This window comes from Notolepis coatsorum, assembly GCF_963971535.1.
Source record: "Notolepis coatsorum genome assembly, chromosome: 16".
NCBI classification, from domain to species: Eukaryota; Metazoa; Chordata; class Actinopteri; order Aulopiformes; family Paralepididae; genus Notolepis; species Notolepis coatsorum.
In genome coordinates this window covers 75,703,303-75,729,401 of record NC_140180.1, presented here as the reverse complement: position 1 = coordinate 75,729,401, position 26,099 = coordinate 75,703,303, and the positions used below count along the sequence as shown (strand labels likewise).

The 26,099-nt window shown below is 44.7% G+C and overlaps 1 protein-coding gene across 3 annotated transcripts in view; it reads right to left on the bottom strand.

The window, feature by feature from the left end:
- The window catches only part of ppp2r2ba (protein phosphatase 2, regulatory subunit B, beta a), a gene marked incomplete at both ends in the record, with an annotated part of 189,543 nt that overhangs the window by 68,200 nt on the left and 95,244 nt on the right, over positions 1-26,099 (bottom strand). The window contains one exon of one of the 3 annotated variants that reach the window (XM_084332516.1): positions 7,799-7,868. The exons of the other annotated variants lie outside the window; for them this stretch is intronic. Within the exon in view, the coding sequence (XP_084188642.1) occupies positions 7,799-7,868 (70 nt within the window). Of the gene's footprint in view, positions 1-7,798; positions 7,869-26,099 lie in introns of those variants that run through there. 3 annotated transcript variants of the gene reach the window in all.

Below are 26,099 nucleotides of genomic sequence, written 5' to 3'. Positions count from 1 at the left end.
TAAATGCTTTGCTAGCATTGGACATGGAGAGAGAGAGAGAGAGGATTACAGCTGCCTGCGTCAAAGGATCAGGCCGGGATAATTTAGCCTTCTCTCTCTCTCGCTCCCCTTTCTCTATCTCTCCCCCTTCTCCCTCCCTTTATCTCACCATCTCTGCCTCCCTTTCTCTACACCCCCCCCCCCCCCCCCCCCCCCTCTCTCCATCTCATGCACTTGTTCCATCCAGCATACAGACGCTCATCTGCACCTTTGTTTACACGGTTTATTTTCTCATATTTTTATATTCAGATTGAAATTGTATTGTTTACACTGTTTATTTGTCCTCATCTTATCTCTGTTAATCTAAAATATGTATCAATCTATACTTAGCCTATCTTTCTCAAAGAAAGGCACAGGCTTATACACACTTACACTCACACACACACACATTTAGAATCTTTATGTCCACATAAAGACAATGTTTAAAGGACACAAATATTATCAGTGCACTTGTACATTGTATGTTATTCTGATACAATCGTGCCCAAATTGACAATGGCAACCAAAGTTACACACGCACATGATGAACCTGACAATCAACACACAGCTCATGGATACAGATAGCAGCGTCTTCTCCAAATTGCCCGGCTGCCAATAATTGCTGACACTGAGCAATATCTTGCTAATTGTTTGGCTCTTCACACACACACGCACGCACGCACGCACGCACGCACACACACACACACACACACACACACACACACACACACACACACACACACACACACACACACACACACACACACACACACACACACACACTTACACACACACACACACACACACACACACACACACACACACACACACACACACACACACACACACACACACACACACACACACACACACACACACACTACACACACACACACACTACATTCTAACAATCCTAGCCTCCTATGTTCATGACAAACTGCTGAATTATACCGCCTCTCCTCTCCTCCTCTATCACCATATTGGGCATCGACTAAAGCAGTTGATGAAGCTTCATTTAAGATCCACAACAACAGACATCAGTCAGAATTTTAAATAAGCCCCACCACCTACCGGCGTTCGCCAGCTGTACGATTAAGGCTTTACCAGGCTTTACCCGGCTGTATTAGCTCCTCATAATGCAACGCAAGCTCTCTCATCTGGAGAGCTGGAGTCTGTGTGAGATCTAAAGAGTGAACAAGCTAATTAACCTGGTTTCTCCAGCATCCCTCCCTGGAGACAGGATGTGCAAGTGCAGGGTGTGCGTCAATGTGTTAACGTTTGTGTGTGTGTGTGCGTCATGTACCTTATGCGTGCATGTGTGTATCGATTGTGAGAGTGTGTGTGTCTCTCATTGGAAGTGTAGGAGTGTGTGTGTGTCTCGTTGAAAGTGTAGGTGTGTGTGTGTGTGTGTGTGTGTGTGTGTGTGTGTGTGTGTGTGTGTGTGTGAGTGTGTGTGTGTGTGTGTGTGTATGTGTGTGTGTGTGTGTGTGTGTGTGTGCTCTTTTGTGTATCTGTCCACGTCCCTCGGGGAAGGAGGGTGAGACGAGACGTTTGTTACCGCTTCATTTTTTCACACTTCATTAACAACACGTCACCGTGGAGTGCGTATGAACATAACACAGGATGGAGAGATGAGAGAGATGAGAGAGAGAGAGAGAGAGAGAGAGAGAGAGAGAGAGAGAGAGAGAGAGAGAGAGAGAGAGAGAGAAATTGGGAGGGGGGCTCGGAAGATTGATCAATTTGTGCGCTGAGATCAAAACCATGAAAGAATCGTTCTGCAGTCACCCTCTATCTCTGATGTTCTCTCAGTTAATGAAGGAAGAGAAGAGAGAAGAATGTGTGTGTGTGTGTGTGTGTGTGTGTGTGTGTGTGTGTGTGTGTGTGTGTGTGTGTGTGTGTGTGTGTGTGTGTGTGTGTGTGTGTGTGTGTGTGTGTGTGTGTGTGTGTGTGTGTGTGTGTGTGTGTGTGTGTTGTGTGTTGGGGGATGGGGGGATAATATAAAGATAATCCTCCACTAAAACAAGTGCTCTCTCTCTCTCTCTCTCTCTCCCCCTTCATTCATTTGTTCACTTCGATCCCTTTCATCTCCTTCGCCTTTCACTGCCACACGACAGGAGGTTAACCCTTTACTATCACACTACCGACGGTTACCCATCGGTAGTGTGATAGTAAAGGGTTAACCTTCTGTCGTGTGGCAGTGAAAGGGTTAACCTGCTGTTGTGTGGCAGTGAAAGGGTTAACCTTCTGTCTATTGTCACCGTGAAAGGGTTAACCGTTTGGTAGTGCGGCAGTGAAAGGGTTAAAAAGGTGGAGGTGAATGAAAGCCGAGGCGAACCTCCATCTAGACCGCAGAGTGCTTCCTGTCCGCGCCGCGTGTAAAACGACCGTATCGCTGGAAAAGCACTGTAGCCTCCTGTACGACGCCGGCTCACGACAGGACATAGGAATCAGCTTTCATAACTCAGCCATGTATGGATATGTATCCCGTTACAAAGTTATGAAAGGTCAAACGCGGAGCAGGGTTAGCCTGCAGGCTGGCGGCATGCTGATGACTCACAGACACTGGGGGGGGGGGGCAACTGCAGTTGAGGAATATGATATTTTTGTAATTTTCCTACAGTATGAAATATCAAGGGTATTCCTTAATAAATTCTCATCAAATTTTCATGGCACTGTAGACTTAATAAGAAGCTAATCAGAGGATGAAAGCAGCTGCTGGATGAGAGGAGAGCGACTCGTCCCCCCAACTTCACAGCTTGGCATTAACCAATCCCCCCCCCCCCCCCCCTACACACACACACACACATTACATTCCTCCTGCTATGTGCGAGGCGAGACGCAACGTTTTGAGTGTTTCCTAGTGAATAATGGATGGGGCCTGGGGGCCTGGGGGGTATGGGGGGGGGGTACGGTGGGCTATGTCTTTTCTTTATGCCGAGGTCCTAAAGTGTTGCCCCGGGCCGTTTGCCTTGGCACAGACAAGCAGCCACTGCTCCCCTCTCATCAGCCTCGGCAATCAAGGCCGCTGTTCTGAGGCAGCGTCAGTATTCCGTGGGGCAGGATGGGGGTCACACCATCATACACGAGCCTGCACTAGCATCTGACAAGAGACGGCGACGAGGGGGGGTTGACAGAAAGATGGGGGGGGGGGGGGAAGCGATGGAGGAAAGGGATTACATGTCCAGCCGATAGATCTTTAGGTCATTGTTCCGGTGGCTAAATTGTAAAGGACCTGAAATCAATACTGAAGCAGACATTAGGTTAGCGGTTGCTGCATGCCTCGCAGCAGGGAAGCTATTTACATCTTGGGGGGGGGGGGGGGGGTTCAGCTATTTGACAATTCCATCCATTACCTACACGTCCGAGGTGGGCATTATGAAAATTAAGTGGTACCCGACGTGTTGTGAGAGTGTAACAGTCCATTGATTCAACACTATATTCATGGAGATTCCAACCAAACACACTGAAACACACACACACACACACACACACAGGCCAGCCCAGCATCATCCATCCCATCACCATTAGCAACGTGTCGTCTGCAGAGGGCTGTTATATGCAAATCAGTGAGGAATGTAATATCCCATCCTCCACACTGCAACCGCTCTATAAACTTCTCATACAGGAAGAACTGAGACAGTAAACACGAGCAGTACACTACAGTAACAACAGTTTAACATGCACACACACACACACTTTCTCTTAATGCGACGCCCACAGGCCTATCGAGGCGTGGGATTGGTGCAAGGCAAAGGTCACCGTGTGTGACATCATTAAAATGTCCTGGTGTTCTGTGTAACCGCCGCGGCCCGAGGGAATCCCCGACCTCCTCACTTCTACCCTCACCAGAGACCTGTGTGTGTGTGTGTGTGTGTGTGTGTGTGTGTGTGTGTGTGTGTGTGTGTGTGTGTGTGTGTGTGTGTGTGTGTGTGTGCATGTGTGTGTGTGCATGTGTGTGTGTGTGTGTGTGTGTGCGTGTGCGTGTGTGTGTGTAGGTGTGTCTGTGTGTGTGTGTGTGTGTGTGTGTGTGTGTGTGTGTGTGTGTACTGTACAACTAAGTACGTTCTTATGTGTGCATTTTGTGAAAGCAAAAAACGAATGTGTGTACTGTACGTACATGTACACGACGATGTATATGTTCCTACGTGTACATTCTGTGTACGCACATAATGTGTGTACGTGCTCATTTGAGTGAGTGTGTGTATGTGCCCATTTGAGTAAGTGAGTGTGTGAGTGTGTGTGTCCCCATTTGAGTAAGTGAGTGTGTGTGCGTGTGTGTATGTGTGTGTGTGTCTGTGTGTGTGCCCATTTGAGTAAGTGTGTGTGTGTATGTGTGTGTGTGTGTGTGTGTGTGTGTGTGTGTGTGTGTGTGTGTGTGTGTGTGTGTGTGTGGTCTAAATGCATTGGAATCAGGCCTGCTGGAACATGTGCTGATATTAGTGAATTTATGAGGACAGGGTAGTAGACTCGGACAATGTCCCCCTGATCCCTGACTGCTGACCGACTTCATACCACTTAGAGTCAATGAACACACACACACACACACACACACACACACACACACACACACACACACACACTCATTGGTGATATATGAGCCGTGACAATCAGTCATAAATTAGAGCAATAAAAAATACAAAGATGGAGACTATTATTTGAAGAGCCCAGATGGGCCCCAGACCAGACAGACAGTCCTCTGCCTTAAAGACACATACTTTACGACATGTGAATGTCATCCCCTCTCTCTCTCTCTTCACTCTCTCTCTTTACTCTGTCTTCAGCCTCTCTATCTTCACTCTCTCTCTTCATTCTCCCTTTCTCTACTCCCGCTTTTCATCCTCTCTCTCTTCATTAATTAATTAATTCTCCCTCTCTCTCTCTTCACTCTCTCTCTCTCTCTCTGGATGATGTGCATTTGACCTGTGTTCTGTTGACGGGGAAAAGAAACAGACAGAAAGAGAGAGAGAGAGAAAGAGAGAGAGAGAGACAGAAAGAAAGAGAGAAGAAAGGTGTGAAGGAGAGGGGTAGACAGACAGAGATTGAGGGAGAGTGAGACTGTATGTGTCTGTCTTTCTCCCTCTGTCTCTCTTTCTCCCATTCCCTCTCACTCTCCCACTTGTTCTCTATATCTGTCTGTGACTCTCACTGTCTCTCTCTCTCTACCATTCTGTATCTGTGCAGCTCTCTCTCCCTCTCTCATGTGTGTTTGAGAGGAAGTGCTAGTAAACGACTGTGTTTTTTGAATTTTTGCAGGAATTATGACTTTGGGATTGGGGAGGCATCCCTTTGTTTATCCCAACAGTAGCTTAAATCTCACACCGTAAGGAGAGCCAAGAGGCTAAAGAACCCCCAACCCTCTAAGGCCATGTGTCCCCGTCTCTCTCTGTGGTTTCCTAGGTGACCATGTGTTTCACTATTAAACCTAAAGTATATTGATCATGAAGATCAGTCTACAACCATCATTGATGAGTCGGGTTCCACCACAGATTCTAGAACTCTGTAAGCTTTCAATGGCCAGTAGCTAGATGCTCTGTCTACTCATATTATCATCATTAGAACATCCGGGTCGCTCAGAATTCTCTCTCATATGAAACAGAGACATACCTGAATGGATGAAACGGTGGCACGGACCTGCCCACCTTCAGCCACCCGTCATCCGTGTGGACGACGCTCCAGTCAAGCTACTCTCTAATCTATTGTGTTCTTCGGTGCTCAATAATAATAATTTCTATTTGATTATTTTGTATTGAAAGATTTGCGACGGACGGCCTCTGCACGGTGGATTTGTCTTTTTCAGACGTTCACTTTTCAAGCTTTTGGTGGGACTGTAAAAACAACACTTCTGGGGCGTCCATGGTGGCTCACCACGCTAGGGTGCATACCATGTCATCTCAATGCCGTGGGTTTGAATCCAGCCCGATTGAAGACCTTTGTTGCATGTCCTCCCCCTTCTCTCTACCCCTGATTTCCTGTCACTCACTGTCCTATATCAAATAAATCAGAAATGCCCTAGAAAATATCTTTAAAAAAATAATAACACTTACAATAAACGCATGGAGTCTGTAAAACAATGCAACAAATTGTGTGCATTTGTACGTCTGCTATAATACAAAGAAAACAATCAATTATTCAGTCGCATCTAGCACAGACTGGTGAACTGCGAGGATGTGGAGCTCAGGCTGTACTGTGCAAGCTGCACGTCGAGTTGGTTTGGTCACCAACAGTGAGGTGATTAACATCCCTGGAAATGTTATAACTGTTATAAAATTATGAAGATGAAGAGGATTTGACTGCACGGTGTTAAACACACCTCACACCATTGAAAAAACAACACATCACAATATTTAGATGGTATTCTGTCCATATTGATATATAGTGATAGTTAGACAGGAGAATTACATGATGGATAATCCAATCAACGGTCATCACTTTATGACTGCAGCAGCAGGGTAATGGAAAATGTGATTCATAATCAACCATTCTGTGAGAAATCTGGCCTTTGTTTTTTTTATTGTTAATTCAGACAACAAAATAGTCTATCACAATCCACAGTGTAAAAAATAAAACACAGTGCGATATATAACACAGAGATATTATCAATAAATATAAATATATTGCCCAACCCTTTGCGGTGCATATAAATTTCGCTGAGTACATTTTACTCAAACTGAGTAAAATTGTACTCACTTGGGCTCAAATGGACTCAGTTTGAGTAAAATGTACTCTGCAAAAATATCAATCTTGCCCCAAGTACTATAGCTATCATCATCAGCCCTGTTTCTGTGCGGAATCCCTTGTGTGAATGGTTCCATTCCTCTTGATATCTGCTAGCCTCCATAATCAATGTGTGTGATATAGGATATTGGCTATGTGAGTGGTAATGATGACGATTAGTCTAACTATAGCACTTTAATGATGTCGGTAAATCACAGTTTTAACGCTGGTCAATGGACCAGACCGGCCTATAATGAGTGCACAGGTGGAGGTGGTTGGATGAACTCAACATGGAGGAGGAAGCCATTAACCATCAGACACTTAGCTGATTTATATAGGCCTATAATCAGACACTGATGGGTGGTCAATGTGGAAGAAATAAACGCATGTGTGCAGTACGGCGATTAGATACGTATCTGATACGGGGTTGCACAAAACAGGGTGTATGAATTGTAAAAAAAAAAAAAAAAAAGGACTTTGTGGTGTGTGTGAGTGTGTGCCAGGGAGACAGATATTCTAGAAGTCTGCATTCTTGATTCGATTCAGTGTGAAGCAGTATATCATCTATGTGTGTGGGGGGGGGGGGGGGGGGTCCAATTTGCGCTTGGCAGCGAGGGTGATGCTGACAATTTAATATCATTATATGAGGCAGACCTTGGCTATATACCCCCAAGTCCTGTGTCCACGGGACGTGGGAATACCCCCCCCCCCCCACACACACACACACACACACGCACACACACACGCACACACACACACAGACACTCACACACACACACACACACACACACACTCACTCTCATAATGAACAGTAGCCTACTCTATATGGGAAGTCTGTATTGCATGTTTATTACACACAGATTACCACACAGATTAAACACGCACAGATTAAAACTCAGACTGAGTGCTCGTCCTAAAATAGCCCGAAGCAACATATATCATCCCTTGCAATTGAAAGGCCACTGGCTGCGCACACACACCAATATATTCCACACAAAAATAATATTCACAAAAATCGCCTTCCTCGGCGTGTCATCATAAACACGGTTAATTCAATTGGAAATACCTTCGGTTGCATAGTTGTGGTCGCGAAGGAAGCTGTTGTTGATTTTCCGGGTGTCACTCTCCTCCTCCATTGATAAATCGGGTCGTTCGGGATCCTGAGACGGACAGACCTGCTCCCATCCTGCCCGTTACCAGCAGTCAGCAGGCGGGCTGCGAGCCCAGCGGGGGGCCTGTCATCATGGCTCCAGTTCTCCGGTAAGAATCAACGGGATGATCAAGCGCGTCTATTTGGCAGCAGACCCTGCGCGCACCTCAGGACGCACCAAACAGCACCGCCGTTACGCAACGACAGGACCGGGTCCAACACCGTCGCTATGCCACTGATTAGATTTGTATTATAGGCTCGAAATAACTAGGAAACTAGAAATATAAGTAGGATATCATCTATACAACGCCTAACCTATATATGCGCCTTAAGTGGACTGTGGGAAATCGCCGAGAAGAAAGGTCGCCGGTACATATGTGCTCCTCCGTGAAGGTGATGGATGGGTGAACCCGCAGCCCTCGGTACGGTCAATCTCTTTTGGAGGATTTGAGTTTAGAAGACACAGAGCTATATTCCCCCCTCCCTCCCTCCCTCCAAAAGCCAGCGGGGCGGGCGGAATTATGCGTCAACAAGCTTGCTGCTCCGATCAATTCTGCATTCCCATTTCGGACTCCCAGCTCCGCGCATCTCCAGATTAACGCTACACGGACTTTAGTACTGTATGTCGGTCGACCTGCCAGAGTTTTCTCTCGCTTCCTCCTGCCCGGTGCTCCTGGTGCTCAGGGTCCCTGCAGCTGACTCACTCACTGTATAGCGCAGAGCAGCTTCACAGACGCGCACCAGCTCACAGAGGGGCCCCTCCCATGTAGACCCGCAACACTGGCTCTTTAAAAAATAAAAAGACACACACGCTCGACGCTCAATCGAATAACTCTAATATTCAACCCGTTCATGATTCATCAGTCAAATTGTGAAATAGAAAAGCTGTTTGTTCCACCGACCCGTCGAGCATGCAGGTTAATTTAATTAGTGTCATTATACTGCCTCGTATAGCCTTATTATAGCGGGTTGATTCATAAGGGCTGCCGACGCTATGCATCTCCTTCCCTCCTCCACAGTGATGAGATGTTCTGCATTGTCACAGGAGATTAACCAGAGAGCATATAGACACAGTTTCCCACCGTGCTATTAGAAGACTGCGTGTTATAAGAAGCACATGCCGCGATGACACATTTTAGTGTCATCTAAATCTAAAAGACGGATTCAGGCTCTCACAGGGAGAATTCAGGACAGAGAGGTTTAGAGGAAAGGAGGCGAACAGACAGAAGAGAGAGAGAGAGAGAGAGAGAGAGAGAGAGAGAGAGAGAGAGAGAGAGAGAGAGAAACAGAAAGAGAAGATGAGAGTCACTCCAGACGCGGATTAATTAGGTTTCGTGGGGAAGCTGTTGGCGAGTCTTTCTGGAAAGACAGATAGTCTCCATGCTGAGTTTAATAATGGCACACGGCAGGACTTCTTATGGGTATATAATGTATAATATTCAATGTGATTGTGTGTGTATACGTTTGTTTATTTGTGTGTGTGTGTGTGTGTGTGTGTGTGTCTGTGTGTGTGTGTGTGTGTGTGTGTGTGTGTGTGTGTGTGGTTCTGTGTGTGTGGTTCTGTGTGTGCAGCCAGCCATCCCTTTGCTTATGCTTTGGGTTTTTCCATAAAGGCTGTGAATATATATCTCCCCCCTCGAAGAGCCTCGGCGCACAGCATCACTAAAGAGATGGTGGAACCCCCTTCTCCTAAATGCATTACCTCTCTAATCCACAGGCCCATTTGCACATACAATGCCCTGCTCCACTGCTAATGGGGGTCTGGCTGTGAGGGAGGCACACACCGCTCATAGCAGAGAACAGGGCCTTCCTACACACTCCATCACCCCCCCAGAGCCCCCATCTGAATACATTATGGGGTATTATCCATGCAGGGAGATAATGAAGGCTACAGGAGCATCAGGGAAGGGCCCCGTGATTCACGTTGCTCTCATATTTACTGTCCCCCTCACTCTGCTAATGAGATCTGCGCTGGAAGTCTTCCATCATTGACCTCTCGGATCTGACTGAGTGGTCGGTTGGTGTCTATCGTCTCTATCAATATTTAAACAGGAGGCCCTCCCAGGACAAGCGTCAACACGGGACGTCCCCCCTCCCACAAATACTTAAACCGGGGTTTACAGTTGATGAGCAGCAGGGCCAAACAGAATTGAAATAAGAATAGCTGAAAACAATAGAATTAAACAGAGAGTGAAGCCACGTGGTCGAGAGGTTCGCTTTGGTCGGATCTTTCTTCTTGGGATGGTGGAGCTGAAGGAAGATTGCTTTGAGCCGGTTGGGTTAGTGTTTTAGATTACTGTGTGTGTGTGTGTGTGTGTGTGTGTGTGTGTGTGTGTGTGTGTGTGTGTGTGTGTGTGTGTGTGTGTGTGTGTGTGTGTGTGTGTGTGTGTGTGTGTGTGTGTGTGTGTGTGTGTGTGTGTGTGTGTGTGTGTGTGTGTGTGTGTGTGTGTGCGTGCGTGCGGGTGTGTGCGTGTATTCATGTGTGTATGTATGCATGTGTGTAAGTGCTTGAGTGAGTGAGTGAGTGAGTGAGTGAGTGAGTGAGAGATAGAGAGAGATAGTGTGTATGTATGTGTATGTGTGTGTGTGTGTGCGTGTGTGTGTGTGTGTGTGAGAGAGAGAGAGAGAGAGAGAGAGAGAGAGAGAGAGAGAGAGAGAGAGAGAGAGAGAGAGAGAGAGTGTGTGAGTGAGAGAGAGATGGTATGTACGTATGTGTGTGAGTGAGAGAGATAGTGTGTATGTGTGTGTGTCCGGTTTCTGACGATGTTATAACTACCCCAGTAAGGGCTACTGTTGTTGATACTGAACATTATTTAGCACCAGATAATGACAAAGCTACAATGTAAAAAAAAAAAAAAAAAAAAAAAAACGGAGACAACAAAAACAACACTGGACTGGTTTAAAACTACAAGGAACTTTAGCTTGCCTTCCTGCTTCATATCACTTTTTCTCATTCTACTTAAGAATTCTGCAGTTCATTCTTACAGTTAAAGCCAGATTACAGGTCATTCCGATTAGACTCAGTCTTTCTCTCTGGTAGCCTAATACCTTTTCTCCTCATTGTCTGCACCATGATCATACAGAGTATCAACATAGGCGGCGGGTATATAAGGCCACGCTAGGCTATGCCTACCCAAAATATTATGCTGGGAATTTTTAAATGTATATATAATATATGTGCGCAGGCTGCTGGCTATTGTGTGTGTCTTGTGCTGCAGCCCGCTGGCCGAGGTGTCAACGACGAAGGTGTCAATCGGTGGCAGCGTTTAACATTCCAGGTACAGGCAGTAACCAATCACGCATAGGCTCAGGTTAAATAATGTAGCCAATCACATCATTCATATGATCAACCTGACCCCCCAGGCTGAGTAAAGCAAACATCTGCGTTCCGAATTTCAGCCCGCCGATCACTTTGTAGCGAACACCAGCGCACTATTTTTAGTAAAATTTCAAAAAGCAAAATGGATATACGGTATTTTTCCAAATTTAGAAGCTGCACCGGGTTGCCCCTGGGCATAACTATATGGATCACCTGAGGCTGTATGTTGTTTTATCTTGGCAAACAAGGGCTTGCTCTAACTCTCTAAGAGGACATGATGAGAGTCCGAGTTCATCAAATCGTGGAAACTTTTTAGAGCTACTGTATGTACATTGTTTTCAAAGCATGATGAGATCTAAATTACGAAAAACTTTCCCTTCATTGCTGTCAGCACTGCAACTTGTGATTCAAGTTGTGAACGGTCTTTCTCAGCAATGAGGCACATCAAATCCAAAACTGGCTAAGAACAACAATGCGCCAGTCTGCTTCACATTGAAAGTGATCTCACAGACAAAGTTAAAGCAGAAAATATCATTGATGCCAAGACGAAACGTCACATTTTGCTGCATTAAGGTAAGACAATGGTTAATCTATTATTGGATGCCTTCATTTGAACACTTAATTTGCACTATATATTAAATGAGTGGGCCTCGCCTAGTGCAGGGGTCGGCAATATGTGGCCCGCGGGCCGACATTGGCCCGCCAGCAATCATTTCTGGCCTGTCAGTTTATTTTGAGAATATGATATTTATTTTACACACGGGAAATATTCACTTGTGACGCCAGAGTGTCTTTGTGAAGCTGTATCTATCTATTCATCATATCTATCATAATTCTACTCACCTTGACAATCTGAGGAGGAGGCTCTGAAACTCTGAGGAGGCTCCCTCACTGGGAAGGAGGGTCCGAACTCACAGAAGGCTCTTCTCCCTGAGGAGGAGCTTCGTGAGGAGGAGGCTCTGACAACTCCCTGAAACAGATCCATAACATGGAACCCGAACAACTCACGGAAGTCTTACCAATAGAAACGCGCTCAGCAGCATTTCTGTTAGAACATATTCGTGCCGGTCTGGGTGTCCTGCAAGATTTCTATCCCCGGACATATTCGAGAAATTCCGGTCAGCCTGGTTTTCCTTTTTACCGGCTGAATGCCACCATCGGCGCCAATGTTAACGTTAATATTGCCTAATCTATGTTTTAAATTATGGCTATGTGTATAATCTGCCCATCGCATTATCAAAGACTATTTTCCAGTCAGTACTGTCAAGGCTGTTTATCGCGTCGTTTCCGTTTCAGAGCATTTAGAAAAGCACCCGTTTTCAGATAAAAAACAGCTCATTCTGGAGCATTCTATGAAAATCGTCTTTTAGTGGAATATTCCACAACGTTGATATTCGTTGGCCTTTTTATGAATCGTTTTCAAATAAACGCTAGATGATCAATATTATACGTGCACGCAAGCACATTACGGCCGCGTGCGGATAATCGACCCATTGATTTCCTCTCAGACTTTTACAGAAACCGAAAGAAGACATTTCACAAAACAGCCTATAACTTCATCAAACTTACTCTGATTATCCTAACACTGATAACATAGAGTCCTTACCTGACATCAGATGGTATCCAACTGGTATATTCCAATTCCTGATCACCATTCGAAAAAATCGATACGTGTATGGATCCAACGCGATACTGTAGAACTCCATGATCAGCGGGGATCTGAGGTTCCAGAATGAACTGTGACCCTGGCTGGATCAGTGAACTGGAAAATGTGGATATAATGTCGCACCTCAGCCAGGAGAATTAAACTTTCCACTCGGGCCTGAACGCTCGACATTTCTGTTTCTGTTTTCTTTCACCACGGCATCAGCGGTCTCTGTGACTTCAAGTTCAGAAGACTCATCTTCGTTGTCATTATTATTAGACCTGCTTGTGCTTGGTTTCATGAAATATTTGTTAAGCTTAGCTTGTTTTGGCCATCTCTCTCTCGTTATGGTGGCCAGACAGGCTCAAAAAAAGAAAGAAAAAAAGATTCACATCCGAGCGGCGCCATCCGCCTTTATCAGAGTGAAGCAACGTAATGATTGTTTCGTTCATCGCATAGGCTATTTAATTTTAGCCTATTTTAATACAATTCAAATAATAAAATTGTGCTTAGAGAAATTATTTTCACCGGACATTATGACCGGAGAGATTTAAATAGTCGGACTTCAACATATTTTGCCGGTCAAATACCGGTAATTACCGGCTAACGGAAACGCTGGCGCTCAGTGACGTACTCTATGGCGGGGGAATTTACGCGGTGCACACGCCCAATCTTTCAGGGCGTGGGACCAGGAAACTCCTCCCCCCCACCCTGGAACGTGCCGAAACAGCAACGTGACAGGAACCCTGAAGGACAGGGGGTTTTAACCCCTGACCAAACAGAAAAGGGGAGGAAAGGTTTACCAGTTCACCCCTTTACGACCCCTCACCCCTGATACGATGTAATGACAAAGTAGAGCCATGACACCAGTCATAGCATGCTACATGAAGCATTTAACAGCTTCACATAGCTCATGTGCGAACCTGCTATCTGATTTTTACTAAGGAAAAAACACAGAACAGAGAGGGCCCCTTTAGGAGCCCCGGTACCAGACTTACACATGTGCTTCTGTGGGCCAAAAACCTAACCCAGTTGTAGATCTCAACGACACACACAACCCTTCATCACAACAAAAAATGGCAAAAGTACACTCTTACTACAGAGGAACGCCGTTTATCATAACGAGAGAGTCCTTGATTACGTATTGGCCACAGGCCTTGCTAAGCACACATGATAGTGACCAAACAACCTTTTCCCTAGGAAAATAATCGTTTCTGAAGCGGAAGCACAACCCCAGCAGCCTAAGCTGAGGGTTACATCGTATCCCCACAAACACAGTGACACAATATATTGTAAACAACATGTCTGAGAGGAAAGGGGGAAGCCCCAGGGAAACCGGGGTGGTCACCCCTCCTACCTTACCCTTGATACGACCAGGTTGAACAGGTACCCCTGTTAATATGTGAATATGCTGTTCATTGTCATCACAGGCTGAGAAAAGGATTCATTCCTCAATCACATGTCACTAAGCATAGCTTCACAGGTTAATTAAGCCACTTAATTGTGAGTTCACCCACGTTACAAACGTTACATGAACACACATGTTCTCATCACAACTAACCAGTTCATTTTTACACATTTTTACACAAAACAACGGCGATTTTCTATGTAGAGAGAAGCTATACCAGTGACAAGACAATTCACACACAACACGCGTCGTATCCTCAATGTATTGCAGCAACACACGTTTTGGAAAACATCGTTATTACAAAACATTTAGAAGGGAAGGAAAGAAGAAGTGTTTAAAGTCCGGTCAGGACTCCTACCCTGAGCGCAGGCCGAGAGGACTGCAACACTGGTTAACGGGACACCAAAGTCGAACCCGGCGTCTCCTGCGTTGGTGACGAGGGTAATGTTCGCTGCGCCACCCAGCCGCCGTTCTCCATGTTGACGAAGTCCTCGCTGGCATGGCACCCGGTGTAGGGTCGACTAACATCCTCTGTCAAAGATGACGTCGTAGTCAGAGTGTTTAAGGCATGTTATATTCACAGTAACGTTCAACAGTGTAGCATTAAGCTAACAGCCGCTCCCGACTGATGGCAACAAGCTAACGTTTCCTAGCCTAGTGAACACAACAAGCTAGCGCCGCAGCTAACAGCTGACTGGCTAACAGTAGGCCACAAACTAGCACGCAAGCTAAGCAGCTATCACCTGAACTGTACACAACGACATAACAAGCCACACTTCAGACAGGCCGCCGTCTGAGTCCCTCCTCATCCTAAGAGAGAAGAGAAAAAGAAATGCCGACACAGTTTTCAACTGTGATTTACCAGACATACAGCGGAGCCGGCACAATTCCCATCCAGGCTGCAGCCGACTTGAGCATGGAACTACAGATAAAGAAGATCCATACCCACATTTCCTCGTTAGGGTGTACTCTCACATTCATGTGACAGATGGGGCCTGCACGGGACAGAGAAGCATCCGCTTGTCCAGAGAATCCCGGGTTCAAACCAGGTCTCGGTCGCGGCCCACTAGTTTGACCATCATGGGCGTCAGACCAGGAGCCTCCGTCCGCCGCCTAAGAGGCCGAGCAGAGGACCCCAATCTGGGGCCGGCCTTCGTAAAATTGTAAGCTAACCCCCATAGCATTTAGCAGACAACTGGCGCTCGCAAGCAAAACATTACTCACCCAGCTCGGAAGCAACCAGTTTCTCACAACAGCCGGTGCCTCCCACAGTCCAGCTGTATGACCGGAGGTTCAATACCTATCCAGCCGCAGCAAGGAGGACTGCAGGTGGGGAGTATATCAGCGACGCGAGCCCCTAATACGAAAAAGCCGATGGAGGTCAGAATGATCATCATCTTCCAGACACTCCAGTGACGAAGACATTATCGCTGTATTTTCTCGAAAATAGTGAGAGAGAAAATAAAGATATAACGCCAACGTATCTCCTTGTTCTTCTGTTTTCCTTCTTCAGCTAAACACCCCGTCAAGTGGTGTATACAGGCACTCTCTTGTGGTGAATTTTGAGAAGGAGATGAGTGTGTGGCCCCACCCCTGCTTATGTAGGTAGCAGATGGGGGTGTGGCCAGACGGATGTTGGTATGTAAAGGTACATTTGTGAGTTTTTATTCAGTGCACATCACTGGAGTGAGATATGTGCAGTTGACGCTGAGCGGAGCTAATACGATACAGAACTGGGATTTTGGAGGACTGAAACAAGCCCAGGGCAGTTATGGTGAGTCGTGTTTTCATGCATTCTGATCTGCTGTTCATCACTCGCCGCGGTGATCTGCAACAGCTGATCTGCTGTTCATGAATGAATGAATGAATGAATGAAAACTTTATTAACAGATTGCAGAATGGGTACAATACAGTTAGGGATGCCCCGATCACGTTTTTTTTTTCTTTTTTTTTAACTTAAATTTTTATTCAACATTTATGGACATACAACATAACATTTGTATTGATCTCCATAACATATCGACATACATATACGGGTACATTCATGAAATTAAAAATAAACATACAATAAAACAACACTGTTAAACAGACCTAAATAATGAAGTACAAAAAACATAAAACAATTGTCGTACCCAACAGAAATAATAATAGAAAAAACTAACTAAAACAAAGGTGTGTGACACGGGTTCAGAGACCCTCCTTGAACCTCTTTCCTCCTTTACCCTTCGCCCTCTTGTGCTGCATTTGGTTCCTCCTCTGTGATGTCGTTTTCGTTCCCCTTATAATCCTCCCACTTTCCCCATCTTTCCCCAAATTTCTCTTCCTGTAGCCTCAGCATGTGTGTTATCCTCTCCATATCCTGTATCTCCTCTACTATTCCTACCCATTGTGCTATTGTTGGTGGATCTTCTTTGTACCACAGTCTCGTTATTGCTTTTCTGGCCGATATCAACATTATCTTTATTAAATACTTGTCCCCCCCTTGTATTCCCTCGTGCGTCAGGTCCCCTAAGTAAAGCACCAGTCCCGTTTGTGGTAACCCGTATCCTATTATTCTGGTCATTGCCTCCGCTATCTCCTCCCAATACCCCTTCAGCTTCTGACATCCCCAGAATATGTGTGTGTGATTTGCCCCCTCCTTCCCACACATCCTCCAGCATGCTCTTTGTGTTGGTGCATATTTTCCCTTCAGCTCTGGGGTTATAAAGAATCTGATTATGTTTTTCCATCCAAACTCTTTCCATATCCTCGATCCTGTTGTTGAATGTTGCACCTCGCATATGTTCCCCCATTCCTTCCCTCTTATTCCTATCTCTAGTTCTCTCTCCCATTTCTCCCTTATATAATCGGTCGTGTGTCCCTGGCTGGTCATTATAGCCCGGTACAGTGCTGATATTACCCTTCCTTTCCCTCCTTCGTATGCCCTTACTATCATCCTAATTATTCCATTCTGTTCTTCTTCCTTGTCCCCTCTTATTTCTTTATTATAGTAATCTCTAATCTGTAGATATCTGAAGTGGTCCTTCCCGATCACGTTTTTTGCCACCGATACCGATCACAGATCGTCGTGAGCCATATTGGCCGATACCGATCCGATACCGATCGTTTTTGATTAAAAGAAATTAAAATTTATTTTAAATATAATTTTTTTTTTATAAAATATATATATTATATAATTAGACTTGTACTTGTATTATCTGCAAGACATCGCCACCACGCAACAAGCTCCACTGTCTGTGTGTACTCTAGTAGCCTCCAGCTACGGCCAGGATTCTCCGGAGCTGCAGCTGGACCTATACTCGAGTAGCCTCGAGCAGAGCTACGGCCAGGATTCTCCGGAGCTGCACCTGGACCCTATTGATATAACGTTACTTAACTGTGCTCAACAAGCCCTCAGCTCGAATACGCATCGAATCAGTGTTATAAGACATTGATATCAGGAGCTATCGGTAGCTACTGCTAGCCGGATATATAACGTTAATACAACGCCTCAGTGAATTATTTAGTTCAATGGGACATTTCGTTTTGAACAGTGAACTAACGTGAGCTAACAGCTAACAGCTAACAGGTATCATACACATCTCTACTATACTTGCTGGAGCGTTTGTTGATATCAGGAGCTATCGGTAGCTGGCCGGCTAGATACCGTTCGGTTAGACAATGCCTCATCATGTATTAAACTAAAAGTGAATAGTTGACTGGGTCATTTTGTAACGGTAGCTAAGCTAACGTTAGCTCAGGGAGACGCCGACGCCGTCCTCCCGTGTCCCGTCTCACTAGACTAGACCCGTGTTTACATGCGTGCGGGAGGGAGGAGCAGACCCCGCACCACCCGGTGTCTGAGACAGAACTCAGCGAATGAGATCGGTTTTGACGATCGGCGAAAATAAAGCATTATCACTGATCACGGTCGCATATTTATACTGATTATCGGCCGATAATGATCGGTGGCCGATCGATCGGGGCATCCCTAAATACAGTATGGCTCAATACACACAATTGTTAAGGGGATGCAGACCAGAGAAAGGCGTTTGTCTAGTTTACATCAGGGTCCCCCATTTGCGAGTGCATCATGCTCGCTTATGTCTGTAATTTTTACTGTTGTGAAGCACTTTGAACTGCAATCTCTGTATGAAAAGTGCCATACAAATAAAGTTATTATTATTATTATGTGTATGCACCCGCCGCGGTGCTGCATTTTTCACTATCATTATATTAAATTAGCCATTTTTGGTCCTGGCCCGCCATTCAATGGCTTGGGGAAAATTTGGCCCGTGGCCAGACCTAATTGCCGACCCCTGGCCTAGTGGGTGTGTGTATTGACAAAAAAGGAAATTACGTTTGGAGACCCCTGCAGCTAAAAACAATAGATACAAATTCTCATTTATACCTACCTCCATTCGAGCCATCAATGGAGGAGGCAGGAGAGGGTGGCTTTGAGGTGGGTGGGTGAGGGGATGGTTGTAGTTGCTTGTTTGGCTGTTGTCATCATCTGATCCTGTGACCATGTACTGTACATGTCTGTCTGTGTTCTTCTTGTTTATGTATGTTTGCTGTGTTTTTTTTGGAGCTCCTATTTATCTGCTGTAACATGAATTGCCCAGTTTGGGACATACTGTACTAATAAACTTGACTTGACTTGATACGATGTTTCGTGTTGTAACTCGAGAATGGAATCAGCGGAAAATTAAACTTTCCAACAATGTATTGGTTGATCGGCGAAAACGCAGCCCGGAGCCGACAGACGAGGGCAAAGTGCTGCGACGTGCGTGCAAGTGCGTGACGGACCGCAATCGGGATATAATGAACAACCTTTTATAATGATGGCAAAACACAAACTGGTACAAATCACAATTATATTTATTTAATCATTTAGTTAATTAGGGATTTTTCTTTTTTTTTTTAATAATACTTTCTTTTTTTCTATCAGAGCTGAGAGCAGAGCAGGGCTGGCCAATCATGGGCTGGCCCCCTCTCTAAAAATCGCCTATGTTTGGAAGCCTAGGTAATGTCCATAGATTAGTTGTGAGAGGGCTGCACATAGTAGGAATGTCCAAACCAAGAGCTAAAGCACTTGTAAAGTTCTGCTTCATATCTGTGATGATTGACGAGTGCCACATTCAGAGACGCTGCTTCCTGTACCAATATAATCAGACTACATACATATGTCCTTTTGAGATTCCAAATTAGTTTGTGCATCTATTATCATTTGTTTTTCAAGGATTTTTGTCTAAAATGTGAACACAAATAAAGATATTAAAATGTGTATGTGTGTGTGTAATTGAATAATAAAGTGTGAAACACAAGAGAGACAGTAGAAGGAGGGGAACCAAGCTGCTACCATCCTCTGTCCCTTCCTACCAACCCCTCTCATATCCCCCATCCTGTCCCTTCCTACCAGCCCCTCTCATATCCCCCATCCTGTCCCTTCCTACCAGCCCCTCTCATATCCCCCATCCTGTCCCTTCCTACCAACCCCTCTCATATCCCCCCAGCATCTGTCCCTTCCTACCAGCCCCTCTCATATCCCCCCATCCTGTCCCTTCCTACCAGCCCCTCTCATATCCCCCATCCTGTCCCTTCCTACCAACCCCTCTCATATCCCCCATCCTGTCCCTTCCTACCAACCCCTCTCATATCCCCCATCCTGTCCCTTCCTACCAACCCCTCTCATATCCCCCCAGCATCTGTCCCTTCCTACCAGCCCCTCTCATATCCCCCCATCCTGTCCCTTCCTACCAGCCCCTCTCATATCCCCCATCCTGTCCCTTCCTACCAACCCCTCTCATATCCCCCCAGCATCTGTCCCTTCCTACCAGCCCCTCTCATATCCCCCCAGCATCTGTCCCTTCCTACCAGCCCCTCTCATATCCCCCATCCTGTCCCTTCCTACCAACCCCTCTCATATCCCCCCAGCATCTGTCCCTTCCTACCAGCCCCTCTCATATCCCCCCAGCATCTGTCCCTTCCTACCAACCCCTCTCATATCCCCCCAGCATCTGTCCCTTCCTACCAACCCCTCTCATATCCCCCCAGCATCTGTCCCTTCCTACCAACCCCTCTCATATCCCCCCAGCATCTGTCCCTTCCTACCAGCCCCTCTCATATCCCCCCAGCATCTGTCCCTTCCTACCAGCCCCTCTCATATCCCCCCATCCTGTCCCTTCCTACCAGCCCCTCTCATATCCCCCCAGCATCTGTCCCTTCCTACCAGCCCCTCTCATATCCCCCCATCCTGTCCCTTCCTACCAGCCCCTCTCATATCCCCCCAGCCTCTGTCTCTTCCTACCAGCCCCTCTCATATCCCCCCAGCCTCTGTCAATTCCTACCAGCCGCTCTCATATCCCCCCCCCATTCTCTGTCCCTTCCCACCAGCCCCTCCCATATCTTCCTCCCAGCCTCTGTCCCTTCCTACCAGCCCCTCCTCTCTATGGCAGTGTTTAAGGTGACTTTTCCATTTCTGTTTGTTTTAGTGCTAATGGACATAATTCTGTCAATTCCTATAATTTACACACCAGCCTTATGACGAAAATGTGCACTGTAGTTGTTACTTGTATTTATGTTGTAAATGTTAGTGCGTTACTACATTATTTTAGTCGTGTTATGGCAAGCCAGTACCTTGTAATAACTTGTTTATTTTTTATAAAAGCTGAAACAATAACAGATCAATATATATATTATATACACACACACACACACACCACAAACCCCACCCAACCAACCTTTGTCAATCAAGTTGTACGTGTTTTAATTTATTTGTTATCCTTGCTTTTGTCTACCCTCTTCTTGTTAGGGTTAGTGATTTTATATGCTGTGTGATTGCATATGCTTTTATGCTTTTTTCTGTATTTGGGTGGTTGACGTGACATGGCCTTTTTGGAGTCCTTAGTGTCAAAGATAAGTAAATAATGAAAAAATATATGAGAACATTTTGTTATATTGCACAGAACATTTAGTATTATATGAATGCACAGAGCATTTTTGTGAATATTGTTCCAGTTATTAAAAAATTTCAGCCAAATGAGTAAAAGCTCATATGGTGTGACTGTCCCACGAACATTTTACAAAGTTTGATTTTGAATAAAAACAAGAAGATGTATGCATTTGTTATTTATTTAACTGCATATTGACAACTCAGAAGTCTACTTGTTAGTGTGATCTTCTAAAAGTCCAGGCATAATATTTTGAATGCTCCAGAAACAAAAAGATTTTGTCCCAAAATTGGATATCATATGGTGTGACACCATTTTCATATTTTTCAACAGGCAATTGTTTGGAAACCTTTGGGGTGGAGGGGTCCTTCATCTTTTCAGGAAGTAGGACAACATCTCTGAAAAGTCATTACAAGGTTAGAAGGTGAGTTACCCCTCTTAGTTTTCTCAATATATAACGTATATCTTGGCACTTCCACTTTTAGACCTTTCACACTGTCTTTTGGTGTGATGCATTTTACGCAAAAATACAAAAAAAAATACTTTTTAGTCAATACTAAACTTAAATCTATATTGCCATGTGCCAATGAGTATGTTGTTAGCATGCTAGCATATAGCCCCAATGCACAATGGTTTCCAACCTACACTACGCTACCCAGCGAATCTTTCCATCATGGATAAAAATGGAAAAGGGTCCGGCTCTACTCGACTGAAGACGCTGAGGATTACATGAGGGACCCACAACGTGGAGGAGGCTAAGTCTTATTCATCTTTTTTTTTTATCTTTTTTTGATAACTTAGACACCAAAAACGGCATCAACAAGCTTTGATAACATTGATGTAGGAATAGGTTAATATGTGACGCTAGATACTATATTTTTGTAAAGGTTCGCTGTTTGGGCCCGCTAGATTTATGGGTTTTGTGCAAGTCATGGTTTTTTTGTTGACATTTTGGAATACTCTGGACTTTTTCAACGCTCGGTGTCATAGTGGAATATACTGGAATAATATCACTCTATGACATGCAGAATGCCCTGGAACATAAACAACAGTTTGTGACCATACACAAGAATCATATCCGGAAGAACAACAGCCTTCACAGCGGAATACTGCCCACCCCTGTTTGGGGGACGAACTGCATACACGTATTTAAAACCTTCCTTTTCATCTAGGTGTTTAAACTTGGCAAAGTTATTTTAAGATTTAAGCAGATGTTCTCCACTTTTTGAGATTTCTATAATTTAGTTCTATACATCTTTTTTATTCTTCGGTGTGTTTTAACCCCTACATGTTAGTATAAGGTTTAAGTGAATATACTATGATAATTGAAGCATATTTTTTATTTTTATTTTATTATTTTAACAGAAGAGTGGCTAAGCCACGGGTGACATTCTATTAAGGTAGAATTAAGAGTTTTAGATCCTATGGTAATTTGCATAGGAAAGTTAAGGATAAATGGCTCATTCTGGGCTGACTGGTCGTGTAAGGGAGGGAGGGAGGGGGGAATAGGGGATTATATGTATATATGTATGTTTTCAGGCTCGGCTCTCAACAGGACCTCAATAATTGGATATATATCTATTGTGAATTGGTACTCCATACGAATTATACACAAGAATACAACAACATGTTTAGATTATGGCTAGTTTGAATATAATGATTTGGAATACTGGGGGACTAAACAAACAACATAAACGCAAAAGCGTGCTTACACTGATGAAAAACAAACAGGTTGATGTGGCTTTTTTAAGCGAAACGCACTTATTAGTGGATGACAATGTAATGCTAGCGGACAAAATATATCATAACATTAGCTACTCATCTTTTGGAACGAGATCCCGTGGGGTTGCTATAGTCGCAAAACGGAAGTTGAATATTGAATTGTTGGACGTATGGTCTGATGTGGATGGTCGAGTAACCATAGCTAAAATAGAATACAGTAACAGGAAAATCGTGTTGGTAGCGGCCTATGCCCCAAATCTTTACGACGCTAACTTCTACGCTACACTCACTAGAGCAATGTTGAACCTTCCCGAGTATTCATTTATAATTGGCGTGGATTTTAATGCTATTTGGGATCCCATGATGGATAAATCTAATCCCACCATTTCCAATGATCAGAAACATGCATCTAATGCACTAAAGGATTGGGCCAAGAATACAGGTGTAAATGACCTATGGCGATTACTCAACCCAACGGCCCGAGAGTACTCTTTTCGCTCTGCGAGACACAAGACATTTTCCAGAATAGATTATGTTTTTGCATCCCCAAGACTATTTGATAACTATGACGTGGAAATGGTGCCCAATGCACTATCAGATCACAGCTATTTACTCCTGAAAGGTTCATTTGGTAGACTGTCATCCCGAGCCCCAAGATGGCGATTTAACTCGACACTGCTGAAAAACAATGAATACATTATACAATTCAAAGTTGAACTTATTAAATTCCTGCGGAGTAATGCGGATTCGGTACAGGACCCCAGAATGTTATGGATGTCGGTAAAGGGTTTTATCAAGGATTACACAACAGGCTTTGCCTCCAACCTACGCAAGAATCGTTGTTCAAAATTGGTAGAGCTGGAAACGCTTTACTCATCGTTATTCTCCTCTTTACAATACAACTACTCGGTTCGATTGGAGTCTCAAATTAATGTGTTAAAAAAAGAGATTAATTCCATTTTAAGATAACAATCTGAATTTCAAATACGTAGCACAAGACAACATTATTACTTTCATGGTTCTAAACCAAGTCACCTACTAGCTATGAAGATACGATCCAATGCAAAATTTGCAGATATCCCTACTATTAAGGACCAACAAGGACTTGTTACAGACCCCAAAAAAATTAACGAGACTTTCAAAGAGTTTTACTCCAACTTGTACAAATCAGAAATGGTTTTCGATCAAAATAAACTGGATACATTTCTTAATCAAATTAACCTACCTAAACTATCAATGGAAGACGCTAAACAGTTAGATACACCTATTACATTAGAGGAACTTAGGGAGGCTATATCTGAAATGCTAATTGGTAAGGCTCCTGGTTGGGATGGTATCCCACCAGAACTGTACCTCTCATGTTGGGATGTAATTGGACCCCTATTACTTGATATGATTTTATACTCAATCAAAGAGGGGAACTTCCCCAGGGACGTCAATATGGCACTCATATCTGTCCTCCTTAAAAAGGACAAAGAACCCACCGAATGTGGTAGTTATATAGACCCTTAAGTCTCCTCGGAACCGATCTCAAGCTGTATGCTAAGATACTAGCCATCAGACTTCAAAAGCATATGACATCTTTAGTTCATCCTGATCAGACTGGCTTCATAAAAGGCCACCTGATCACGGATAATATAAGACGGTTACTACATGTATTAGACGGCAGCAAGGATGCCATTCCACCTACAGCTGTATTATCCTTGGATGCGATGAAAGCTTTTGATAGGTTGGAATGGTCTTATTTATGGGCAGTACTCGGAAGGATGGGGTTAGGAAACGGATTCATTAATATGATAAAAGTATTATACAAAGACCCATCGGCCATGATTATAACAGGTAAATTCACCTCCTCACTCTTTCCTGTGTCGCGTTCGTCCAGACAGGGTTGCCCTCTTAGTCCCGGACTATTTGCTCTATCCTTAGAGCCTTTAGCACAGTATATAAGACAATCCCAATCCATAGAGCCAATCTCAATTAAGGGCACACAGCATCATATTAGTTTATATGCGGACAACGTAATATTGTTCATGCAAAACCCTACCACCTCACTGCCTCATCTTCTCAAGCTGATTGATGATTTTGGCAATCTATCAGGATTTAGGATAAACTGGCCAAAGTCGGCCTTCCTCCCACTTAATGTCTCTGCGAAGACTACAATCCTTCCAGGAAGTATACCAATGGTAGAACACTTTAGATGTCTTGGAGTTGAAATATTCCCCACTATATGCCAAACGGTGAAGTATAATTATTAGGGCTTATTTTTTGGTAAAAAAAAATGCGGTGTGGGTGAATTGGAATGAAGTGCATTTGTTTTGACTAAAGGCTCCTCCCGTTTTGTCAGTACTGTGCTACGACTGACATCGTGTGGTTTAGGAACAGGGCGTTTTACACAAATCCAGCGCTCCCTTACTTGGCTGTGACGTAGCCACGCAAGTTAACAACAAAGATGGCCGCGTCGGTACTCAGAGTTTCAGAGTAAAAAGATCGCTTGCTATTTGTAATAAATGCAATGCAGACGTTCCAGAAGGAGGGAAAAGGGCAACAACTTGCAATACATCCAGCCCGACGGGTCATCTGCGGCATCACCACCGCCACGACGGACAGACAGACCGGCGCATGCAGTTCAGCGTCACGGAGCATTTAGTCTGCTGGCTACCTAGCTCCACTTCAACCAGCATCGGGAGATCCAGCAGCTTGTCGATGTGCTAATAGCCTCAGCAAGCTAACGTTAGCTGGCTCCAGCAGCTTGTCGATCTGCTGGAGCCAGCTAACGTTAGGTTGCTGAGGCTATTAGCACATCGACAAGCTGCTGGATCTCCCGAATGCTAACGTTAGCTTGACTGGTTGCTGGCTAACTAATGAAGCTACTCGTCCCGGGAGATAACGGCGTTGCCTGGCTGGTTGTTGGCTAACTAATGTAGCTACTCGTCCCGTGAGATAACGGCGCTGCCTGGCTGGTTGCCCTTCTGTCAAACTTCTTTAATTTACCAAACGATGCTAATGATGGTGATGCCGCAGGTGACCCGTTGTTGTGGTGGTGATGTGTCCACTCAAAGCCTCTTTATCAAGGCTCCGCTTTGAAAAAGGAAGAACAAAAAGCTTCGAGCGTCTTAGGTTGGATGCACCACAAGCTGTTGACGGATTGTGAATTTTCATTTGGAAAAATAAATATGGTCACTTTATCAGTC